At 41.0% G+C, this 21,663-nt stretch overlaps 1 protein-coding gene across 4 annotated transcripts in view; it reads left to right on the plus strand.

Annotated features, from left to right (window-relative positions):
• PDLIM5 (PDZ and LIM domain 5) overlaps positions 1–21,663 on the plus strand; it is a 126,850-nt gene that overhangs the window by 56,364 nt on the left and 48,823 nt on the right. For 2 of the 4 annotated variants that reach the window (XM_079990792.1, XM_079990791.1), the window contains 5 exons: positions 575–617; positions 3,123–3,565; positions 12,051–12,223; positions 13,626–13,662; positions 17,376–17,405. In XM_079990792.1, the coding sequence (XP_079846918.1) occupies positions 575–617; positions 3,123–3,565; positions 12,051–12,223; positions 13,626–13,662; positions 17,376–17,405 (726 nt within the window). Of the gene's footprint in view, positions 1–574; positions 618–3,122; positions 3,566–8,440; positions 8,458–9,299; positions 9,315–10,352; positions 10,371–12,050; positions 12,224–13,625; positions 13,663–17,375; positions 17,406–21,663 lie in introns of all 4 variants that reach the window. The other 2 variants (XM_079990793.1, XM_079990794.1) reach the window with 2 other exon arrangements.

The raw sequence follows: 21,663 nt of genomic DNA on the forward strand, positions 1-21,663 counted from the left end.
TGCCTTTCTGGGAATCTCTAAATTCTCCTTGGGTTTTTCTTTACTTGCAGTTCAGTGGCAAAATGTATATCCAATATCCAATGGGAAACCCAACCTGTTGACTATAACTGGATGATAGAATACATGTGTTTTTCCTGTATCTGCCACCACCATCTTATAGACTGTGAACTGTGTGGTTTCTGTTGGCTAACCCATTGGAGTGTGGTGCTGTGTCATAATTTAAGCATGTAAATGTTTATGTTTCAAATGCATCCAATATACTCCGAAGACATTCTTCAACTTTGGGATGCAAATGCTTTGCTATTCAAACACTAAGTTAAGCAACTGATTTCTTGTGGTTTGAAATAAGACTATGGATTCTAAGAAAACTAATACACTGTGTAAAGCTCTGTGGGTCCACTGACAAATACCACTGATTTGAATTAAGCATTGCTTAAATCAGTGGGATCCCCAACTGCTTAGTTTTGGTTGGATTGTGCTGTTAGAGGCTATATAGTGATTTAGAAGATTATTGAACTATGTGTAGTAGGTTTCTTTAGAATTTACATGGCCTGTTCTTTTTTCTTTCTTTCAGAGCACCTTCTGCTCCGAAACCTGATCCCATACCTGTGCAACAGGTAAGTCCTCCACTTCAAATCCAGGGATGTATCACTGTAACCAATTAACTCCTTGAAATCCTTCTCTTAACATGTATTAATTGAAGAGCTCTTCCAGTGCAACAAAAATGGTGTTTCAAGATGTTTATCTTGATCTGTAAAGCCCTATCTTTGCATTCATTTTGAGGATGACTGGGTATGCTATGCAGGCCATAGCCACTTACGCACTAGGATAATATGGGAGTTCAAAGCTGGGCACAAAAGCAACAATACCAAGGAAATACCTGTTTCAGTCAGGACCAAACTATGTTAACATTATGCATATACTACCTAGCCCGTTGTTCCCTTACTTTTAGAATGTACTTAACCATGTACAAAGCCTTCTGGGAGATTATGGAGTTCATGTGTCTTTGTAATAGGAACTGAGTGTGCAGCTGTGTTTTATGGTTTTTTTTACTGAGGATACATTTGCTGTATCTTCCTCACAGACTGCTAAGACTTCAGTCTCCAAAATATAGGGGGCCTGGATGTTAAGTCACAGTTCGTACGGTAGCTAAAAAGAACTCTGGAAAGGCAGAACTTCTTGAAAGGGACATACGTGTGATAGGCGACCTAAGGTTGTCCCTGTCTTTTTTAGTAGTTGAATACTCCTTTTCTGTCTGATTCCATCTCACTTTATTAGACCTGAGTTTCATGACTAGCTGAATAACCCCCCCCCCAAAAAAAAAACCCCACTAAATGTGGAAATGGTAGGTGCTTCATGCCTCATATTGAGATTCCCTTTGTAGAACAAATATGCAAATTTGCCTTTTAATTAAACAACCCAAGGAGTAGTGTAGTGCATCCAGCAATTTCTGTCTTATTGCTAAGAAGAGCCCTGCTAGATCAAAGACCTATCTAGTTGAGCATCCTATTTTCACAGTGGCCAACCAGATGCCCATGATAATCCTGCCATCAGAGCCTGAGCTCTAAAGCAGCCCTGATTGCAATTCCCAGCAACTGCTACTCGCAGGCATACTTCCTCTGACAGTAGCGGCAGAACAATTGTGGCTAGTAGCCGTTGATAACCATATCCTCCTTGAATCTATCTACCCTATTTTTCGCTCTATAGGACACACTTTTCCCCCTCCAAAAATGAAGGGGAAATGTGTGTGCGCCCTATGGAGCGAATGCAGGCTTTCGCTGAAGCCTGGAGAGCGAGAGGGGTCGGTGCGCACCGACCCCTCTCGCTCTCCAGGCTTCAGGCAGCTATCCGCAAGCCTTCTGAGCGCAGCGGGATTTCCCGCTGCGCTCAGAAGGTTTGTGGATAGCTGCCTGTTCTGGGGGCTGAGGTCGGGGGAAGCTCGGGCTTCCCCACCCCCAGCCCCCAGTCCTGCAAGCTCCGGGAGCGGGGTGAGGTTTCGCGCAATCTTGCCGCTGCTCCTGGACCTGAGGGGGGGAAAAATAAATTTCTTTATTCCCCCCCCTAAAAACTAGGTGCGCCCTATGGTCCGGTGCACCCTATGGAGTGAAAAATACGGTAATCCTCTTTCAAAGACATGCAAGTTGGTGGCCATCTCTACCTCTTCTGGGAGTGAATCTCATAATTCAGCTATGCACTGTGGGAGGAAGTTTTTTCTTTCATCTGTCCGGAATCTTGCAACATTCAGCTTCATTGGGTATCCCAATGAGAGAGAGGGGGGGAAAGAGAATTTCTATCTACTTTCTCCATGGATACTTCCATTCACCTCCATCGTGTGCCCTCTCACTTGGCTTTTCTCTAAATTGAAAGGCCACAAATGTTGTAAACGTTCCTCCTACTGTATAGCCTTCTTTTACAAACTTCTAGGAAAACAGTTGGGCCATTCCCTTTATAATTCCGGGTGCCCCTTTCTGACTTTTCCTCTAGAAGTGTGTAAATGAAGGCTATACAGAACAGTGAACTATTTTAAAAGTCGCGAGGACCTTGGATGTGTTTAAGATAACTTTTTAACACACACAACCCTGCACACACTTTGAGCAGCACAGCCCCATGTGATATAGCAAACTGCTTGTGAAAAATCACCTTGAATCAAAAAGAGGTTGGCAGTGATTCACAGGGAGATGGTAATTCAAGAAACACAAGTCCAGAACTCCCTTGGTCACATTAGAAAATAGCAAAATGGTTATTCAATACTGGCCGAAAAATGAAGGTATTTATGTTGGGCTTTGCAACTTCCACTACTTACCTCTGATTCTTGCACTGGGTGAGTCTCCTTTATCTCTTAACACTCGAGCCCAATCAATTATGAATATTTTTGGTCAGTTCCCAGCTCATGCGTGTTCAACTTTTTCCCCTCAATAGTGCATGCCACGTGTGTGATTAGAACTAGTGCTTTGCGGGTAAAGCTATGTAATGGGCAATCCTTCATTGGTCATCAGTTTGTGTTTCAAGATGAAACTGCAACAGATGACACTTATATTTTGCATGCCATTTGTATGTGTGCGTGTGTGTCCGTGTGGCTTTCTTGTGTATTTTTGTGTTGTTGTTGTTTTTATTTCACATAGGTAGAGCCTAAGGAACTAGTTAAGCCTGTGCCCATTCCGTCCGCAGTCGTGCCCAAAGTTTCATCCACAACCAACATAGCCTTCAATAAGGCCCCAAGACCCTTTGGGTCTATGTCAGCTTCCAAGATCACATCCATTCCATCGCCATCATCTGCCTTCACTCCAGCTCATGCAAGTTTTTCATCACATGCTTCCCTTACACCACTGGCCAATGTCACACCTCCCACTGCATTCACCGCCTCCGGACTGCATGCTAACGCCAAGTCTAATGCTGACCAGCGTTCACCTGAGCTGAGCGCTGCTAAACCTGCAGTTAATATCCCATGGCAGCCCACACACAATGCATCCTTGAACACCTCTTTCAACGACAATGCCCAGGAGGTGGCAGAGGGACAGCGAAGAGGATTCAGAGAGAACCAGGGTGACAGTAAAGAGCAAAATGGGTAGGTGGTTTCAGGAAACCTTTCCCCCTTTTTTGGTGGCCTTAAAAAGGGTTTCCTAGGCAATTTATCAACCTGTCTTTCTACCTTTTTGTTTTCTAAACAAGCTTCTCAATGAAATTTGGCTGCGTATCCAATAACTTACTTGCTTTTGAGTCACATTAATTGTAATGGCTTTTCCAAAGGAATCCTAAGGACTATAGTTAGGTGAGAGTTCTGGGAATTATGTGTTGGAGACACCTCAGTCCTCTCACAAAACTGCAGTTCCTAGTGGTCCCCGGGGCTATGAAATGACAATTGAGCAAGTTCTAAGTATGTGGCATAGACAATGTTGTTTTGTGGAAAGGTTTTGTGGACATTCTTGATTTCATCAAACACTGAGGCATGTGACTTGCTTCTTATTTTAATCCTTTCACAGCAGTTAACCTTGTACTATTTTACTGAGACCAGGTGTGAAGATCTTGTGGTTCTCAGCTTAATTTCATGCAGTGTGGGTGAGGGATAAGGAGGACTCTAGCAGAAATGGGAAGCAGGCCAAAAGGATGGAATGATGGAAAGAGGAGATAGGGAAAGTGCTCCAGGGAAATCATTAGTCGAAGAGGAATCTGCCATTTCACAACATGAAGAGAGATAAAAAAAGAGGGCACTATATTGAGAGAGAATGGTCGGCCGTCTCACCCATCATTTTTTAAAAATTATCTATACAGTGGTGCCCCGCAAGACGAACGCCTCGGAAGACGAAAAACTCGCTAGACGAAGGAGTTTTTCGTTTTCTTAGCCACTTCGCAAGATGCATCTCCCTATGGGCTTGCTTCGCAAAATGAAGCTTGCCCTGCAAGCTCCGGGGATAGCGGGGAAGCACAGCGCGCCTTCCCCTCTGTCCCCGGACCTGGTAAAAGCAAGGGGTGGCGGGGAGAAGATTGTGGGGCAGGCAACGGGGAGAAGCAATCTTCTCCACGCTGCCCCTTGCTTTTACCAGGTCCGGGGACAGAGGGGAAGGCGCGCGCCTTCCCTTCTGTCCCCGGACGGTCTCCATAGGAACGCATTGATTGATTTTCAATGCATTCCTATGGGAAACCGTGCTTCGCAAGACAAAAAACTCGCAAGAAGAAAAAACTTGCGGAACGAATTAATTTCGTCTTGCGAGGCACCACTGTACCACCTTCATTTGAGGATCACAGGACGGTTTACAATATTATAACACAAAAATGTATATCATAGTAACAAACAAACAAAACATACACAGTTTAAAAGGCCATAGATTGTTTAATTAGCCCAAAGGCCTGGGAGAAGAGGAAAGGTTTTGCCTGGTGCCTAAAGCCTTCTTGGGGAGAGCAACCCACAAACGTGGAGCCACCACAGAAAAGGCCTATTCTTGTGTTCCTGCCCTCCAGACCTCTCATGGAGGAGGCACATAAAGAAGGGCCTCAGATGATGATCTTGGGGTCCAGGTAAGTTCATATGGATACCATCAGGGCTTTTTTCATCTGGAACTTGGCAGAACTCTCAAGTGGGTTTATGGTGAGTTCTGGCATCTCTTTTTCTAGAAACATTGCACTGGTAATGGTTCATATACCATTGGCATGCAGCCCTCAGCAGATTGTCCCTTAGAAAATATACCCTTTATAGGAAAATATGTTCCCCATCCCTGCCAGGCATAATGAGATGGACCAAGTTCTAGGAGAAGGCGTTTCACACCGAGAGGTAGCAAACTAAGCCTTTTTAGCCCACTTTAAAGTCAGCTCCACTCTTATTTAATGTTTGTAGAGAAAGTTCATAAGTGCTTTGAGAGATAAAAGGTTTGACCTTTGTGTCTGGAATGCCCACCCCGGCCAGCACATTTACTTCAACAGAATGCCTACAATGCAACCCTTATGCATCTTATGTTGCACAGATGGCATAGCAATTGTTACAACTCTCATGAGCAGATGATGCTATAGTTCCACACTATCTAAAATAAGAGGGAAGAGTTCCTGACAACTCAAAGCAAACAAAAACATAAATATATCTTGGCAAACCATTTGTAGCCTTCCAGGAAAAGCTATCTTTTGCAAAGACATGGGAGCTGCCATTCAGCTGTGGTAATTAGCATTCAAATACAATTTATTACAACGAAAATGGCTTCATTCTGCCAAGGCTCAGGGCTGTCTCTCCCTCCCACCCCCTAAGTTGAAATCTGATGACAGGCTAAAAACTGCTTTCTAACTAGTAAATTTAGCAAACAGTGAAAATTCTGGTCATTAGATTATATAATGCTTTGCACGGTATAATTTTTAAGAAATAATTTTAAGTTGCTTCATGTACATGATCTCCAGGAATTCTTACAAGAATATGATAAAGGATATCAATACCATTATCTTCATATTGAAGCTATGAAGGGGCTCTGACTTGCCTTGGGGTCACATGAAGAGCCTTGAGCTTTGTACTTTCTTGTTCATTTCCCCAAAACTGTTTTATAAATAAGTGTTATGAATAAATAACAGAACAAATATATATATATATTCTAACTTCCCTTAAGGTAGCATACATATCCATTATATTCTTCACTGCAAAAATCTAGCTGCCTAGCAGTCTAGCTAAGCAATTCTCCAGTTTTCCAATATTATTCGAAGCCTAGTTTCTGATATTATCTAGCGAAGTAAAAAAGAAATAGCTGTAGACTTGTTGGGCTTAGCTGTACTGAAAACATTATGGTTTCAAATGATGCTCAAGCAATTATTAGTGTGACAAGAATTTGCTTACACATGAGAGATCTAGTGCTGATTAAACAGCAAGATGTTGCACTGCCCTTTTTATAAATATTTTTAGACCTCAGTAATACAATCTGTTTACTGGAGGTCTTCCTAGTCCGCAACACGTCACATCTATACATGCAGTGCACTTTGAGATTAAGTACAAGCATGCTTTTGTGTATGACTTGAGGCCATAGTTCTAGTGCAATTGCTTCCACACATTAGAAACTAATTCAGGTAACTATTTTCAGAGGGGTAGCCACGTCAGTCTCTTAAACAGCAAAAGCAACAAAGGGTCTTGCTGCACTAAAAACAAACAAACAAAAACTTAAAAAGGAAGGTAAATGAATGGGCAACTTGTCAGTGTTTAAAATGAGAGCAAGGATAATGTGCAAAATGAACTTCCAGTCATTTCTATACAGCTGAAAATGAAATTACAATTCTAAATCAAAATGTGTCACATGAAGTGTATTTATATAAAGAGACCTTTGAAATTACACATTAACAGCCATTACTTTTATATGTGTTAGCAGAGGAATCTTGGCTTCTCTCTCGCTGGAGAGCAGTTTCACTGCCAGGATGCCACTTAAGGCCCCTGGAAGAGTCTTTGGTATTGCCAGCAGAAAGCTTTCAGAAAGCTAGCGAAGAAGTCCTGCTAGTAGTTTTTCTATCTGTCATCTATCTATCATCTACCTACCTACCTACCATCTATTTATCTGTCTGTCTTATCATCTATCATCTATCTATCATCTATATCATCTACCTATCTATCTCATAAAGCAATACAATAAAAAAGCAGACTAGTCTAAAGAAAAACCAGAAAAACAAAGGGAAAACAATGCAATGTCTTCTCTCACAGGTAGATCTTAACCCAGCCATCCCCAACCTGCGGCCCTCCAGATGTTTTGGCCTACAACTCCCATGATCCCTAGCTATCAGGACCAGTGGTCAGGGATGATGGGAATTGTAGCCCAAAACATCTGAAGAGTTGAAGGTTGGGGATGCCTGTCTTAACCCTTGTCTCACACAGAAATAGGTGGACCCTCCCAGCTTTCACCTGGGAGCTTCCCTTTCTTCTCCCAGCCTCCCACGCTGGGAGATCTTCCCTTCCTTGCCTCTCACACAGGGCCAGCCATCACCTTCATCTGCATACAGTCCCTTCATTAACCCAGCATAGAGGACAACAAAAAAACAAACAAAGACAAAATAGAAGCAAAAGTACTGCTAGTAGTTTTCCGGTGGTGGTAGGACCCAGGACAGGACATTTCAGGGTGATGCTTGGAGAGTAGATCCAAATCCCTCTTGTTCCATAGACACACCTACCTATTGGGCCTGAAACCACTCCAGCCCTAGAGGTAGAATTGTTGATTTCCCTTCCATTATACCCAGTTAGGCTTTCCTTTTAAAAAAGAAAAAAAAAGAAAAATGGGTGGTGGCAGGGGGAACAAATAAAGTCAGCCCCTACTTCCTGCCCCAAGCATAGCAAGCTGCAAGGGCCTTAGGTGTGGCAGAGCAAGCAGCACAGAACTTCAGCCTTGTCATGTGTTTCCCTGCAGTGTTCAGATTATTCCAGTACTTCCTACAATAGGTGTTCAAGGTAGGCTACTCTATGATCATTATGTGGCTTACCTAAGATCACTCTGGGGAAATTCATGTCTGAGCTGAGATATGAACCAAGGACACACACACACATCATGCATGTTCTTGATCACCGTGAACCAAGGACACACCCACAGCATACATGTCCTTGATCACCATGCCACATGAGCTCTGATTAGCAAAATGTCACCCAACGTCCCAAACCCCCAGTGGGGGGAAAAATAGTTCACGTGTGTGGGGATAAGTCCTGAGAAGACTTATGTTCATCTGCAGCATGGGCTGGCTTGGTTTTGAAGTTGCTGTGTGCCATTCTGTTTTTTATGTTTATTGTCTTGTCAACAACCTATGCATGAACATCGTTCTCTTAGCATCAGACCGATCACCTGATGCCGCACTGAACAAAATGTGTTCTTACAAGTTTGCTGACATATTTAATTTAAAAATGTGAGGAGGCACTTGGACTTTGGTGACCCTGGCATATGTTCAGGATGCAGCAGTAGGGAAGTCAGTACAATAAACATACGAATTGCTCTTTTTTCTTTTGCAGGAAGCCACAGTGACAAAGTTAGTATCAGTAGCACCTTGAGTGGAATTGTGTTTTCATGTTTTTTAAGAAGTAGCATGCATGACGGTTGTGCTTTATAATTCAACATCTGCAAGACAAATGCAGCGCTTATTAAAAAGTGATTAACATTAATTGTTTGCATTTTTACGCTGCACACAGTATGCATTTTTTTACCAAATAAGAAGTTTTGTTGCAGTGTTTCATTTGTAGCAATAATAATAGCAATAACAGAAACAATAATTTAATGATTAATTTTACTGTTATAAAAATTGTAACAATTAGACCTTTTATCCTACAATCCTATGCATGTCTCCATGGAAGTAAGCTGCATCGAGTTCAAAGGGATTTACACCCAGGCGCATATGTTTAGGATTACAGCCTCAAGCATGTTGCAGTTAAACTTGAGATAGCTAAAGATTTGTTTAGTACCCATTTTTCCCTACCTGCTTCCCCTGCCCTACTTTCCTGGCTAGAGTCAACTAAAATCATTACTATATAAATTGACTTTGTGAAAAGAAGCGAGTGCACTCTAACTTTAGCTTTGCCTGTGGCACCATCTTGCTACCAAACTTGGTAACTACTAGAAAGGGCCAACCAAAAGGACATGCTAACCTTTGCCATTCACAATACTTGCTAGCTTTTAACGTAATAGGTTCATGATTCTGGGTGAGCCTGTTATTAAATCTTACTGATTTTGATTTACTCATTTGCTCTAATTTCCTAATTAATTTTCTATTAACTTTTTCTTGCTTCACTTTTATATGCAATTTCTTATCTGTACTCCGCCATCCTGGAATCTTCTCCATTGTCTGTCTGTTGTTCTGTCCCTCCCTTCCTTCAGTAACCCTGATGAGGTGTAAGTACTTCACTAATATAATTTGCCTCTTAACTACTTAAGCATGTTTTTCCTCACAACAGTAAATAAAACAATGCTGTATTTTGTAGCTATTCTTTGTAATTAACCCCTGGATTTCTTAGGAATAGCTTGCTTCAGTTAACAAGAAAAATGATTGTAAAGTTAACATCACACAGTTGTATAAGAATATACAAAATCTTTGTGCACACAAATTATGCCCCAGAAGACCCATGTTAATACTATGAACTGCTTATTTGGAGAAGGATTCCTACCTCCTCCTCTCCCATTTTGTAATATTTCTTGATGGTAAATTTAATTGTGCATTGCACACATATTGAACCAGTTGCTCAAGGTAAAGGACACCTGGATGGTTAAGCCCAGTCAAAGGTGAATATTGCTCAAAGGGGGGCTATTATACATATATCTAAGGACCAAGAGTTTAAAGCTTCTATTTTTAATACTTTAATACTTCTATTGCAAGTATATTTCCAACTAGTCTAGGTTATGAGAAACAAAAATAGAGAAAAGTAGCAAGAAAAACAGTTACTGATTATTTATGAACTGCCTTTTACATAACCGTCCAGGGGTCCTTTACCTTTTTTACCTTTACGTGTGTATTGGGTCTGTTTACAGATGTATCACTAGGGGCAATGAGTCCACAAGACCCTGTGCATTTTTTATCTTTTGTAAACAGTCCTATTCTTCACCCCATACTGACACATTGTAGCACATATGGCAGAGATTGTATGTGCACAAGTAAACAGTTCACAGTACTGACCATTTCCTTTATTTGACCATGTTTGTGTATATCTGTAATGGCATCCTTCTTGCTTGGGACAGAAAGGCAGGGTGAGAATGCAAAAATAGAAGAATGGGGGAAATATATATAAAATCTATTTGGTTATCAAATACAACAGAAACGTTCAACTGTTTCCTCTTAATTCTTTTTGCCTTCTGTCTCCTCTCTCCCCCTCTTCCTATTTCTCCTTATACTGGACTCTTTCCATACTTCTGCCATGCCCTTCAAATGCATAAAAGGCAAAACCCACCTAAACGGTAATAGCCAAAAGCTCACCTGTATGTGTAGTTCAGCAGTGTGTGCATGCTTCAAATGGAGCTTTTATGTTGTATGAGAAAGATAATGTTGACTTATTCATAATCTACAGATGCTGGAAAATGTTCTCCATATGCACAATCAGCCTCTGTATTAACAGATAAAGGGAGGGGGCAGCTTCTAAATCAGACAAACTTTGCTTCTGGCTCCTCATAGTCTTCATCTTACTTTTGAGTAATGCTAGAACAGAGGTGGAGAACCTGTGGCCCTCCAGATGTTGTTGGACTGCAACTCTAATCAGGCTCAACAAGCATGACCAATGGCTGTGGATGGTGAGAGTTGATTTGGAGGGCCACAGGTTCCCCACCACTGTACTAGAGATTGAGGCAGTGGCAAGTCAGTATTGCATGTGGCAAAAGCAGTGGTTCCTTAAGAGATGGTTCATGAGATGCAAGGTAAAGGTAAAGGGACCCCTGACCATTAGGTCCAGTCACGGACAACTCTGGGGTTGTGGCGCTCATCTTGCTTTACTGGCCGAGGAAGCCGGCGTACAGCTTCAGGGTCATGTGGCCAGCATGACTAAGCCGCTTCTGACGAACCAGAGCAGCGCACGGAAACGCCGCTTACCTTCCCGCCGGAGCGGTACCTATTTATCTACTTGCACTTTGACGTGCTTTTGAACTGCTAGGTTGGCAGGAGCAGGGACCGAGCAATGGGAGCTCACCCCATCGCAGGGATTCGAACCACTGACCTTCTGATCGGCAAGCCCAAGAGGCTCTGTGGTTTAACCCACAGCGCCACCCTAAGGATAAAACAAATGTGCAAAATTCCACTCTCATTGGTGACTTGTTTCTTTTTTAAAAATGTTTCTTTTTAACTTGTGCTGTGGCTCCTTTGCATGCAAGGCCCTGGTACCTAGATTTTAAAAAGAGCACTTTAGACGCTGGACCCTGAGAAATGCTGCATGAGTATTTCGTGTGTGCTGTGTGTCTTGTATAAATCTGCTAGTGTAGGCATAATAAGGAAGGTGGTTAGCATTAGAAGCATTCTAAGCAATGTTTACGTCTGGGGATCATGGAGCCTCCCTTCTTTACTTCTAGAGGTGCAAAGCAAGAATATGATATCTCTTTAAGAGGCTAATGTGTGAACCAAGACAAGAAAAAGAGAGAAAGTGTTGCTGCACATTTTATAATGTTATCTGATTTTCATGCATTTTGTAAGGTAGAAGTTGATTGCAAATTACATCATATACGACCATTGCAACAAAAGGGCAGGACTGAATCTTAAATGGATTTACTTGCAAAAATGAATGATACATTTCAGTGAAACTAATTTTGAACGCAGGTATTTAGTGTCTCTATCTCAGTCAGTGGGTTTGTTCACATGTGATGCTTAATCACAGTTCATGTCTTAATTATGATTTAATGCAAACAAGCAGTGTACTGTGGCTGTTTTAAAAACCATGTTTTGGCACTATAAGCCAAGTACAAACTTCAAGGATTTACCATTTGGAGACAAACAAATGTGAGCCAGGGTTTAGATGGTGCAACAAGCCAAGGTATGTTAACTGTGGTTTAAAATGACGTTCAAACTAGCTTAGTGTAATAATAATGGCAATGGCAATGATGCTGTTTACATTTTATTTCACTTACTGGTGTTCCATCTTTTCTCTATTCTGTTAGTCCACCTCGGAAGCATGTTGTGTATACAAATACAGAGTTTTACCACCCACCCACTCACAGCAACAACAGCAAGAAACGATTGATTGAGGATACTGAGGATTGGCATCCAAGGACAGGAACTACCCAATCACGTTCTTTCCGCATCCTTGCACAGATCACTGGCACTGAACACAGTGAGTTCCACTTTCTGAATGGTTGTGGCATTTGACATTGTCCTATATCATGTATTATGGAAGCTCCAGCAGATAATAGCCAAAAAATAAAATAAAAAGCTGTGTATTTATTTCTGTGGGTCCTGTAGCAGTGGGTACAACAGCAGTGCAGTGTGTGCTATGCAGTAGCACTTTTGGAAAGTGAGGAGAGTTTCCAAAGTACTTTGAGAGTTGGGTGGTGAAAGAATAAAATTTCCCAGTGGGGTAGGATGAGTCCCTTGCATGAGTCTAAACAGCTCTTTGGATCCCAGCTACCAGGAGAGTTTGCTTAATGTTTTCTATTACTTTTGCCAGTCTTTGAAAGTTACACTCTGAAAAAGTTTTGTTGTTGTTGTTGTTGTTGTTGTTGTTGTTGTTGTTGTTCTAAATAATAGCCTGAGTCTTTCCAGGTATGATACCTGTAAAGCTTGGTAGTTACATAATGTGATAGTTAATTTCTCAAATGAGATTATTCCATACATTTAGTCAACCAATCACATTTTACAAATACTTTTGTTTAAAAGAGAGTGAGTGAGAGGGAGGCTGCATATATATACCATGCATTTAAAGTGCAACAGACTCTTGGGAGATGTAGTTTGTTAAGGGTGCTAGGAATTACAGTGGTACCTTGGGTTAAGTACTTAATTCGTTCCGGAGGTCTGTACTTAACCTGAAACTGTTCTTAACCTGAAGCACCACTTTAGCTAATGGGGCCTCCTGCTGCCACTGCGCCTCCAGAGCATGATTTCTGTTCTTATCCTGAAGCAAAGTTCTTAACCTGAAGCACTATTTCTGGGTTAGTGGAGTCTGTAACTTGAAGCGTATGTAACCTGAAGCGCATGTAACCCGAGGTACCACTGTATAAATCTTTGAGGGGTAAACCACAGTTCCCAGAATTCTTAAGTGTGTGTGTGTAATGTGCTTTACATGTATGGTGTGTAAGCAGCCAGACAGACATGTCAGAAAATATTGGAGAGGGGTGTTTTTGATTAAAAATGGTGACAGAAAAGTGGTAAAAAACCATTCGTAACAGTTTAACAAGTGGTAATTGGTTAGGCATATTGAAAAGCTTGAAACAATAGTTTTACACTTCAGGACTAAGATTTATAGATTAAATCATTAATAATTATAAGATTAGTTGAACATTGGAGTGAGCTGCCCATAAAGAAAAATGAACCTAGTAGGTTTCCTTTAAAAATAGGGCACCCTACCTAATACACTTGTGATTTTAGATTTAGATTTAGATTTTGTGATGCTAGATGTCATTATTTTTCATAAAGGAAATTAGGCTTGGTGGTTCTCTGGATTATGGCAGAAATGTAAAAAAACAAAAACGTCTGCGGTGTTCTGATGGAAATGTAATTAGTGGTTTATTTATTTGCAGTGAAAGAACCAGAACCTGATAATTCAAAGAAAGCAAAGTAAGTTATTGATCTGAAATATAATTTGATTTGCTGCATGTTTTATTTTTGATTAATAGTGTGAAAAAAATTATTCATGTAGGTGCAAAGTTCAAGACATGTTTAAAGTGTTTGCACGTTGTTGTAGATAGCACCGTAAGACGCCCCCTTTTAAACTCTTGGCATTCTTTTGCAAGGATGAATTTTGCTATAAAACCTGGCCAATGTTCAAATTTTCTCAGGCTGTGTATAGAAATGGAAAGGCAGGAGCAAGAAAGCAGAAAATGAGATTTATACTGAGTTTTTAAAGGTGCTTCACCTTGAATATTGGGTATCCAGTTCGTCTTTAGATTACCTTCATAACTTCATTCGGTCCCTTTCACTCATTAAGCAAATGATCCTTTTCTCAAAATCATGTGGTAGTTACTAAACTTTGGCCCACTTTTCATAGAAGTGGCATGAGAATGTTTCCAATTACGTTGAATGTTCACTTTGATAAGCAAGTGACATTACCAAGGAGGCAGGCAGGTGGGATTCTAAAGATGCCCAGTTGTTTGAACAAATGTACATGTGTGGTAATGCTTTCTCTGTAGCCTGTACCCATTCTGTCATGGTTGGGATCCTCTTGGTAGACCACTTACTCCAGCTTCCATTAGTCCCAACCAGCAGGGCCAGTGGTCTGGAATGATAGTACAACAGCATTTGAGGGACCAAAGCTTCTCCAGCCTTTGGTCTCCTCTATAGACATTCAGCTTTCCCAAACTTTACTATAAGGAATACAAAGTGGTGGCATCTGTCTTGGCCAAGGTAGGTGGGCAATGGGATCTGTTGGATTACCAAGTGGAAGCAGAAAGCTTTACACACCCTTTTTATTGTCTAAACTTGTATCTACTGGATCAGTTCTGAATCAGATGTAGTTGTTCTGCCCATTACTAGTTCATAACAGAACAGATTTTCTACAACCAGTCGCAGCAGACTTATAAGTGCTTGGGATGTGTGGAGTGTTTGTTGTGACTTTAGCAGTATATCAAAAGGACGGTATTCCTTGTGATATACTGGCCTTGCAGTTTATGGTGCAATTAAAGGCAAATATGTTGGCAGGGCTGTGTTCAACAGAGTTAAACAGATGCATGGAGTTGGCATTTGAAAAACAATCAAGATTCTGCACCAGGAAATGCTAATTTTTGTGACGTCTGTAAATAATGCAGTTTGAAGATTTGCATGGCTTCTTATATTACACAATTCTGATTTAGCTAGCCATGGGAGGGACAAGGATAATAAAGACCCTCCCCCAACAGCTGAAAAACCAGACTTTGTTCTGGCTTTTGAGAATTCAGTGGGTATTAACCACACATTGTGAAGTGCCTCTTGTCAGCCTTAGGTGCCAGAAGTTTGCTTTCTCTTAAAACCCTTTCACTTCTCTGAAATTTGCATCCCAGTGCAAGTACAGTTAGTGTAAACAGAGTTGCTAAAAGTGCATAGAATCCTGCATGCTCAGGTTTTTGCATGCAGTGGGCTGCGATGCAAACCTCTTTCCTCTCTTATCTATCTCTTCTGTCACTTCTTTCCACAGGGAAAAGGTTCCCCTTCACATCATAGGTCCCAGATACACAAAATTACGTGACTGGCACCATGGCGTCTCAGCACGTGTCCTTAACGTCCAGTGACTTGCCAAGCTTTAAAAACAAAGCACGTGTCCCTTCCTTCTTCCTCTTTCTCATCCACTTGCTTTGCAAATAAAGAAATGAAAACCATTAGCTTTGATTACATGAGAAATTCTAGCCTTTTCTATACTATTTTTTCTAACAGTTTCCTACTGATGTGTAAAGAATGAGATGAACATGTTCTGTTTTAAAATCAGTATCTAAATAGGCAGCCAGCACACAAGTGGCATATAGAATATTCTAAGTAGCTTGGAGAAGAACCTGTTTTTGTCTATTGCAGAGAAAGAATAGGCTGCAGTAGTTCTAACATGAAAAAGGGACAGTACATTAAGAAACCATTCTGCTAATTCTGTACAGCTTTGTTTGAATTTGGTGAAAACAGTTGTTAGTTTCCTTATATAGCTTCTTCAGAATCAGTAGTAGGTGCATTTTACAGCGGGATGTAAATGTTTCAAATGCATTAAAGGAAAAAGAGGCCATTTTGGGGATTTTAGGAGTGTTAGCATAATGCAACTCTTCTCAACTTGAGAGAAATGTCACTGTGCATACATGGTTTCTAAACTCTCCTTGGCTATAAACCTAGGAAAAATAACACTGGAACAGGGCCATGTATAACAACCAATGGAAATAGTATGAGGTAGCGAGTGTAGGTTTTATTTATTATGGGGTGGTTTTTTTCTTTGTCCTTAATAGCAGATTTGATGGTGCATATTACTCTGTAATATAATGTATTATAGCAAATACATATTGATTTAATTTATGCTTTGTGAAGCTTGAAGAGTATTTAATAAATGTTACCTTTAAGTTAATTTCTTCCCTCTTGCCTTATTCTTCAAGTCTTTTTGAACTCTGTGCATAGCACACATGTTGACAGTATTGACAGTACTGGCAAAGAAGGTCACTATATACCTGTAGTGTTTTTAGAAAAAAATATGTTTAAGCAAATTTCTTAGAGAAATGCCTGAATTTTGTTCCCTACACTCAGCTGAAGACATGGTGCAATTAAACGGTCATACTTTTACTGATAGCAAATCTGCAACTTGTAGACAACATAGAAGTGCAGGCAGTTCAACTCAAGCTAGATGGGATAAATGGCTAAGTGGCCAAACAAGTGGCCAAACACTTGGCTTGGGTCATGAACCAGCCAGTTGACTGAGCCCTTCCTAATCTGCTCCCAGCAGCACTGCAGGGGAAATGTAGACTTCTCCATTCTGACTAGCAAGCTATCAGCAGAGTATGTCCGTCTGGCACAAGGACCCCACTTCCTTGCAACTTCATCTTGAGCCAGCCAGGAGTGAGATGCCATCCCTCACCTGGGCAGCTGCATTAAGGAGCTTGCAATTAATCAATCCTACCCATGATATTAGCCCACAAGCCACGACCAGTGCCAGTCAACCAAATTGTAGCATTTGACATAGATGGAAAAGAAGAAGAAGGAAATAACAAAAGAGCCCTGCAAAAGAGTGAATTAGTGTGGGAGGAATGTTTTTACTGTATTTCTCTTTCCTCTTGGTTTTAATGTATCTGTGTGGGGTTTATTGTCTATTTGTTTGGTTGTAAGTCGATTTGGATTGCCCTGGACAAGATAAAATAACTGACTGGCAGGCTGAATGAATGAATGAATGACTATCCATCCCAACTGTAGGGAACATGAGTTGCTGCAGAGTTGAAGATGGGCAAAGAGGAAGAGGCGGAGGCACCTTTTACAACAATGTCAACTCTTCCTCTTCTTTGCTGCACTGTGTTCTAAGCATCATTGTCAATGTACTGTTTTCACACATGATTTCCATTCCAGAGTTACATGGGAAGGGCAAAACCCGGTGAAGCCACATTTTCCTACTAGCTTTAAGCTCTGCTTATTTTTTTAAAAAGATACCTAATTAGGATCCTCCTTCAGGAAAAAAAAACATTTTTATTTATAATTACAAATAAAGCAAACAAAAGAAAGCCTTGAACCGCTCCAGCTTCAAAAGTTTTCTTCTGCATCATTTACTTTGTGGGGAATGGAAGTTCTCCAGAGTCAACTGCCTAACAATATTTTCAGCTCACTATTTGTTGACTTATCTCTAGGGCAAGTCAAATAGGAAATGGAGATTTGAGGTAACTGCTCACTTGTTTGACATTAACAGCCACGTGTGCAGAAAACTTGAAATATGCCAGGGCAAGCTGTTAAACTACTAAGATGTGTTTCTGCTTTTTTTTGTTACATTATAGAATTTTTAAAAAACCAATAGTGTGCTATTTGTGATCAAATTCTGTTTGACTCTTTCAAAACCACAAGCTGTTTCAATTGGGGGGGGGGACACCTCAATCTCAGATTGGTTTGATTATTACTTCATCGTTTTCAAATGAACTGAATTGTCACGTTTGTTGATGTAATAAAATGACACATCTCTGTTTAATGCATGTGCATTGCACCGTAGAGAGTAGTCTTCAGGAATGTTCAAAAACACCACTGTGCTGTGTATTCATTTAGCTGTAAACTAAATGTAAACTCACTTTTGTTATGTGAATGTATTGTGGCTTTTATGTAATATTTACAGTGAATTTTTTTGGCACTAGAACGTTTTACCTTATTTTACAGTTTTGCAGATGTTATTGTCAAGAGTGTTTTTCCTCTGTTTTGGGGCCCATTTTGTAGATTGTATATTCATTATGACCTAATCATAGGTTTAATTTTCATAATAACTATCTCTTCAATAACCAGCTTGGTTCATAATCAAAAGAATGCCCTATAGCAGCTAAAGAAACTGAGCTATGAAGTCAGTTTCCAGTTCAAATTTCACCTCTGTCATGAACTCACTGGGTGACTAGGCAGGCCGGTCTTTCTCATCCTCCTCTGTCTTCCCATTTGGTATATGAAGAGTAATAATCATAGAAATGTAGAGTTGGGATGGACCCTGAGGGTCATCTAGTCCAACCCCCCTGCAACGCACAAATCTCAACAGGATCATACATGGCATCCAACCTCTGCTTAAAAACCACCGAGGAAGGAGTTCTCCATCTTCTGAGGGAGTCTGTCCCACTGTGAAACACGTCTTCCTATCAGAAACCTCTCCCTGATCTTTAGGGAGAATCTCCTTTCTTAAAACTTGAAGCTATTGGTTTGGGTTCATTCCTCCAAAGCAGAAGAAAACAAGCTTTATCCATCTTCCATGTGACAGCCCTTGAGATATTTAAAGATGGCTATCCTTTTTTCTCTCAGTTTCCAATTCCCTCAACCATTCCTCATAAGGCTTGGTTTCCAGACCCTTGATCACTTTGGCTGCCCTCCTCTGCACGTGTTCCAGCTTGTCAACATCCATCCTAAATTGTGGTGTCCAGAACTGGACGCAGTGTTCCATTGTGGTCTAACCAAGACAGAATAATGACTAGGGCCACATCCACACCATGCACACAAAGCACACGCTTAATAAACTACATCTCCCAGGATTATTTGAGGGATGCCATGACTGTTTAAAGCAGTATCATGTATGATGTGAATCTAGCCTTACCCTTACAGGGTGATTGTAAGAAATTTTTCTAGATAATGCATCTGAAGTCCTTTGAACACTTGCAAGTCTCATACAGATGTTATATATTACCATTATTTATTACTAGTCTAAAACAGTTCCAGGAGTCACTTCACATAGGGTTGACATATGTCCTCTTTTTCCAGGACACTTTCTCTTTTTCATGGGTAAAGTCGTCATAGCTATCCATAGTTAAAAGTAGAAGATGGCAAATGTGTCCCTTTTTCCCTTTAAAATATGGCAATCCTACTTCACCAATTCAGAGGGATGAAGGTGGAGCAAAGAGTAGTCATTTCTTATACAACTGGTTCTTCTACTTCTCGGTAATATTTGAATAACCAAAGGTGGAAGATGTGGTGGTGCTCTGTTTCAAAGGTTACAGAGAAATGCTGGGAATTCTCCAGATGTAGAAAGCTACTGCAAAACACAATGGATGTGCAGAATCAATAGTCCCTTGGCAATATTATCCAAAGGAGAACCATGTTAGTCTCTTGCAACAAAAACAAATTTATTGTTGCCTAAGCTTTCATGGATATAGCTTCATGCATCTGATGACGTGGACTGGAGCCCACAAAAACCTATACATGATAAAGATGTCAAGGTGCTGAAACACTTGTTTTTAATGATAATAGGCAGTGTTCACTACCAAGAGCAACATTTCTTGTTGAAGGCCTGTTGAAATGAACGGCTTTTGCTGAGAAAGTTAAAAGTGAATATTTTATAGTTTGTCACAAGCCACTATAAAAACAGTATAAAAAAAAGTATTCTTCTCTGGCAATTGCTCAATTAAATGTTGGCAATTAATCTCAATTACAACTGTGTTTTGGAGAGTTCTGGTGGCCCTCCTTATTTGCAGGGTTTGATACAGGTCAGAAGCACACATAGCACAAATCACTCTGAAGACCATGTTTACATTTATATTAATGCAGATAGGATTCATTGCTTTGACAATAGTTGTAACACGTCTTCTTTTTCTTTCTCCCCTTCCCCCTAAAGTTGTAACTTGTTCTTTTCTGTAATTCCATTTCTTAGCTGTTCCCCCTTTTTGCTGCAACCCCAGCACCTAAATACTGATCAATTCTTATTGTACGTGGATTTGTGTTGCATTTGACAGTGTGCAGTGCATCCAAATCTCACCCAAACTCCCCATGCTTCTATTTTGACTACTTTGAATGGCTGGAAAGCAGCTTAAATTGCTCCAAGCCCATAACTTTTGTCATCACTTTTGTGTAGTCCAAGAAAAACTTTTTTTTTCCTGGCACAATGAGCATTCAACTTACCTGGATGCCTGACCCCCTTCTGCTAGAACACTTGAAAGTTCTTAATAACTACCAGATTCCATTTCATTCTCAGCTGTAAACCATTAGCTCTGTCTTTGAGCTACAAATATGGGTCTGATGCAGGGTTCCCCCCCTCCCCTGGTGAACGATGTGTCAATCAGTTTTACTGAAAAGATGGTATCTAGTAGAGATGTACAATTTCTGAGAAATTTTGAAGCTTTTGAAGGGGGGGCATTCCTCCCAGGTTTGCTTGTTTTTTAAAATAAAATTGGGGGGGGGGGAGTTGAAAAAATGCAGTACTTTAAAAAAAGTATTCTTTATGCATCGAAAGTTGCTTGACCTAAAATGGATTATATATACTTGTACCACATATCTCAGTCCCTTCTTTTCCACTCCACCAAGACTCTTGTCTCTATCTTGTTTCCTCCTTTTCTTCAGTCTCTAATTGCTATTTTCCCTCCCCCCCCCGACCTTATCTCTATTTACGGAGTTCAGTGGCCAGGGCTGTCTTTACCTGGGGGTGCAAGGGGTGTGGGGCACACGGGCACCAAATTCTGGGGTGCGCCAGGCTCCCGCCGCTGAAGCCACCTAAACTCTTAACTATCTACCTGTTATGAAATAATAAATAATTTTGATCAAGCCAGAAAAACAAAATACCTATATATCTAGGTATTACCGAAATACCTACTGTTTCACTAAAGGACTTTCAGCTTTGTGCGCTCATTTACCAAAGACACGCCACACCAGCGGCGGTGCTTGTCATTCACAACAGCAGCGTTTGTCAGACTCAATGACGGCGCTTGTCATTCTCAATGGCGCCTTGCATGCAAAATTAACTCTTACATCATAATAAAAGTTAATTTGGGGGCTAAATTAAATTTGGGGGCGCTGGGTGGATCTTTGCACCCCAGCGGTGCATAAGCTAAAGACTGCACTGTCAGTGGCAACAGCACACAAATCTTAATTCCCCCCCAGCAATTCACATCTGGATGCTTGTTAGTAAGTGGTGTAGATGGCTGGCTGTAGCAGACCGGGGTTGGGGTGGGGTGGAGGGGAGACAACTGCACTGAACAGAATTAAGGGAAAGGGGGAACAGATGTACTGATGCAGGCATTTTCCTATCTACACTCCCATTATCATCCCAGTATCCCTTTTGAGCTGGCACCCACAGCACATTTAGCAAAGGGGGAAAAAAGAAAAAAAGTGAGAGAGATAGTTGGATTGAGACTTACATCCTGCTTTAGAAACTTTGAAATGGGTGGTACAGTATAGAGATCATTAAATTACACCACACTGATCTCAGTGGAACTAAAGTGTGGCTAACAGAGTGATCCATATTGCTTGCTGCTGCAACCAAGGCTCTACAAAACATGGAGCTCGCAACAGATCTGTAGCCCACTGATTCATGGCAGCTGCAGTGGAAAGTGAGGCTGGTAGATAAAATCTGAGCTCCGTGCCAATTTTAGGTAGTAATTTGGACCATGGTAGACCTGATGCTGTCAAGTGCTGGCTGTGGGAGCACTTCAGGAACCCAGGCCAGCTAAGCCTTGCCCTCAGAACACCCCT

This window comes from Podarcis cretensis (assembly GCF_951804945.1).
Source record: "Podarcis cretensis genome assembly, chromosome: 9".
In the NCBI taxonomy this organism is placed as follows: Eukaryota; Metazoa; Chordata; class Lepidosauria; order Squamata; family Lacertidae; genus Podarcis; species Podarcis cretensis.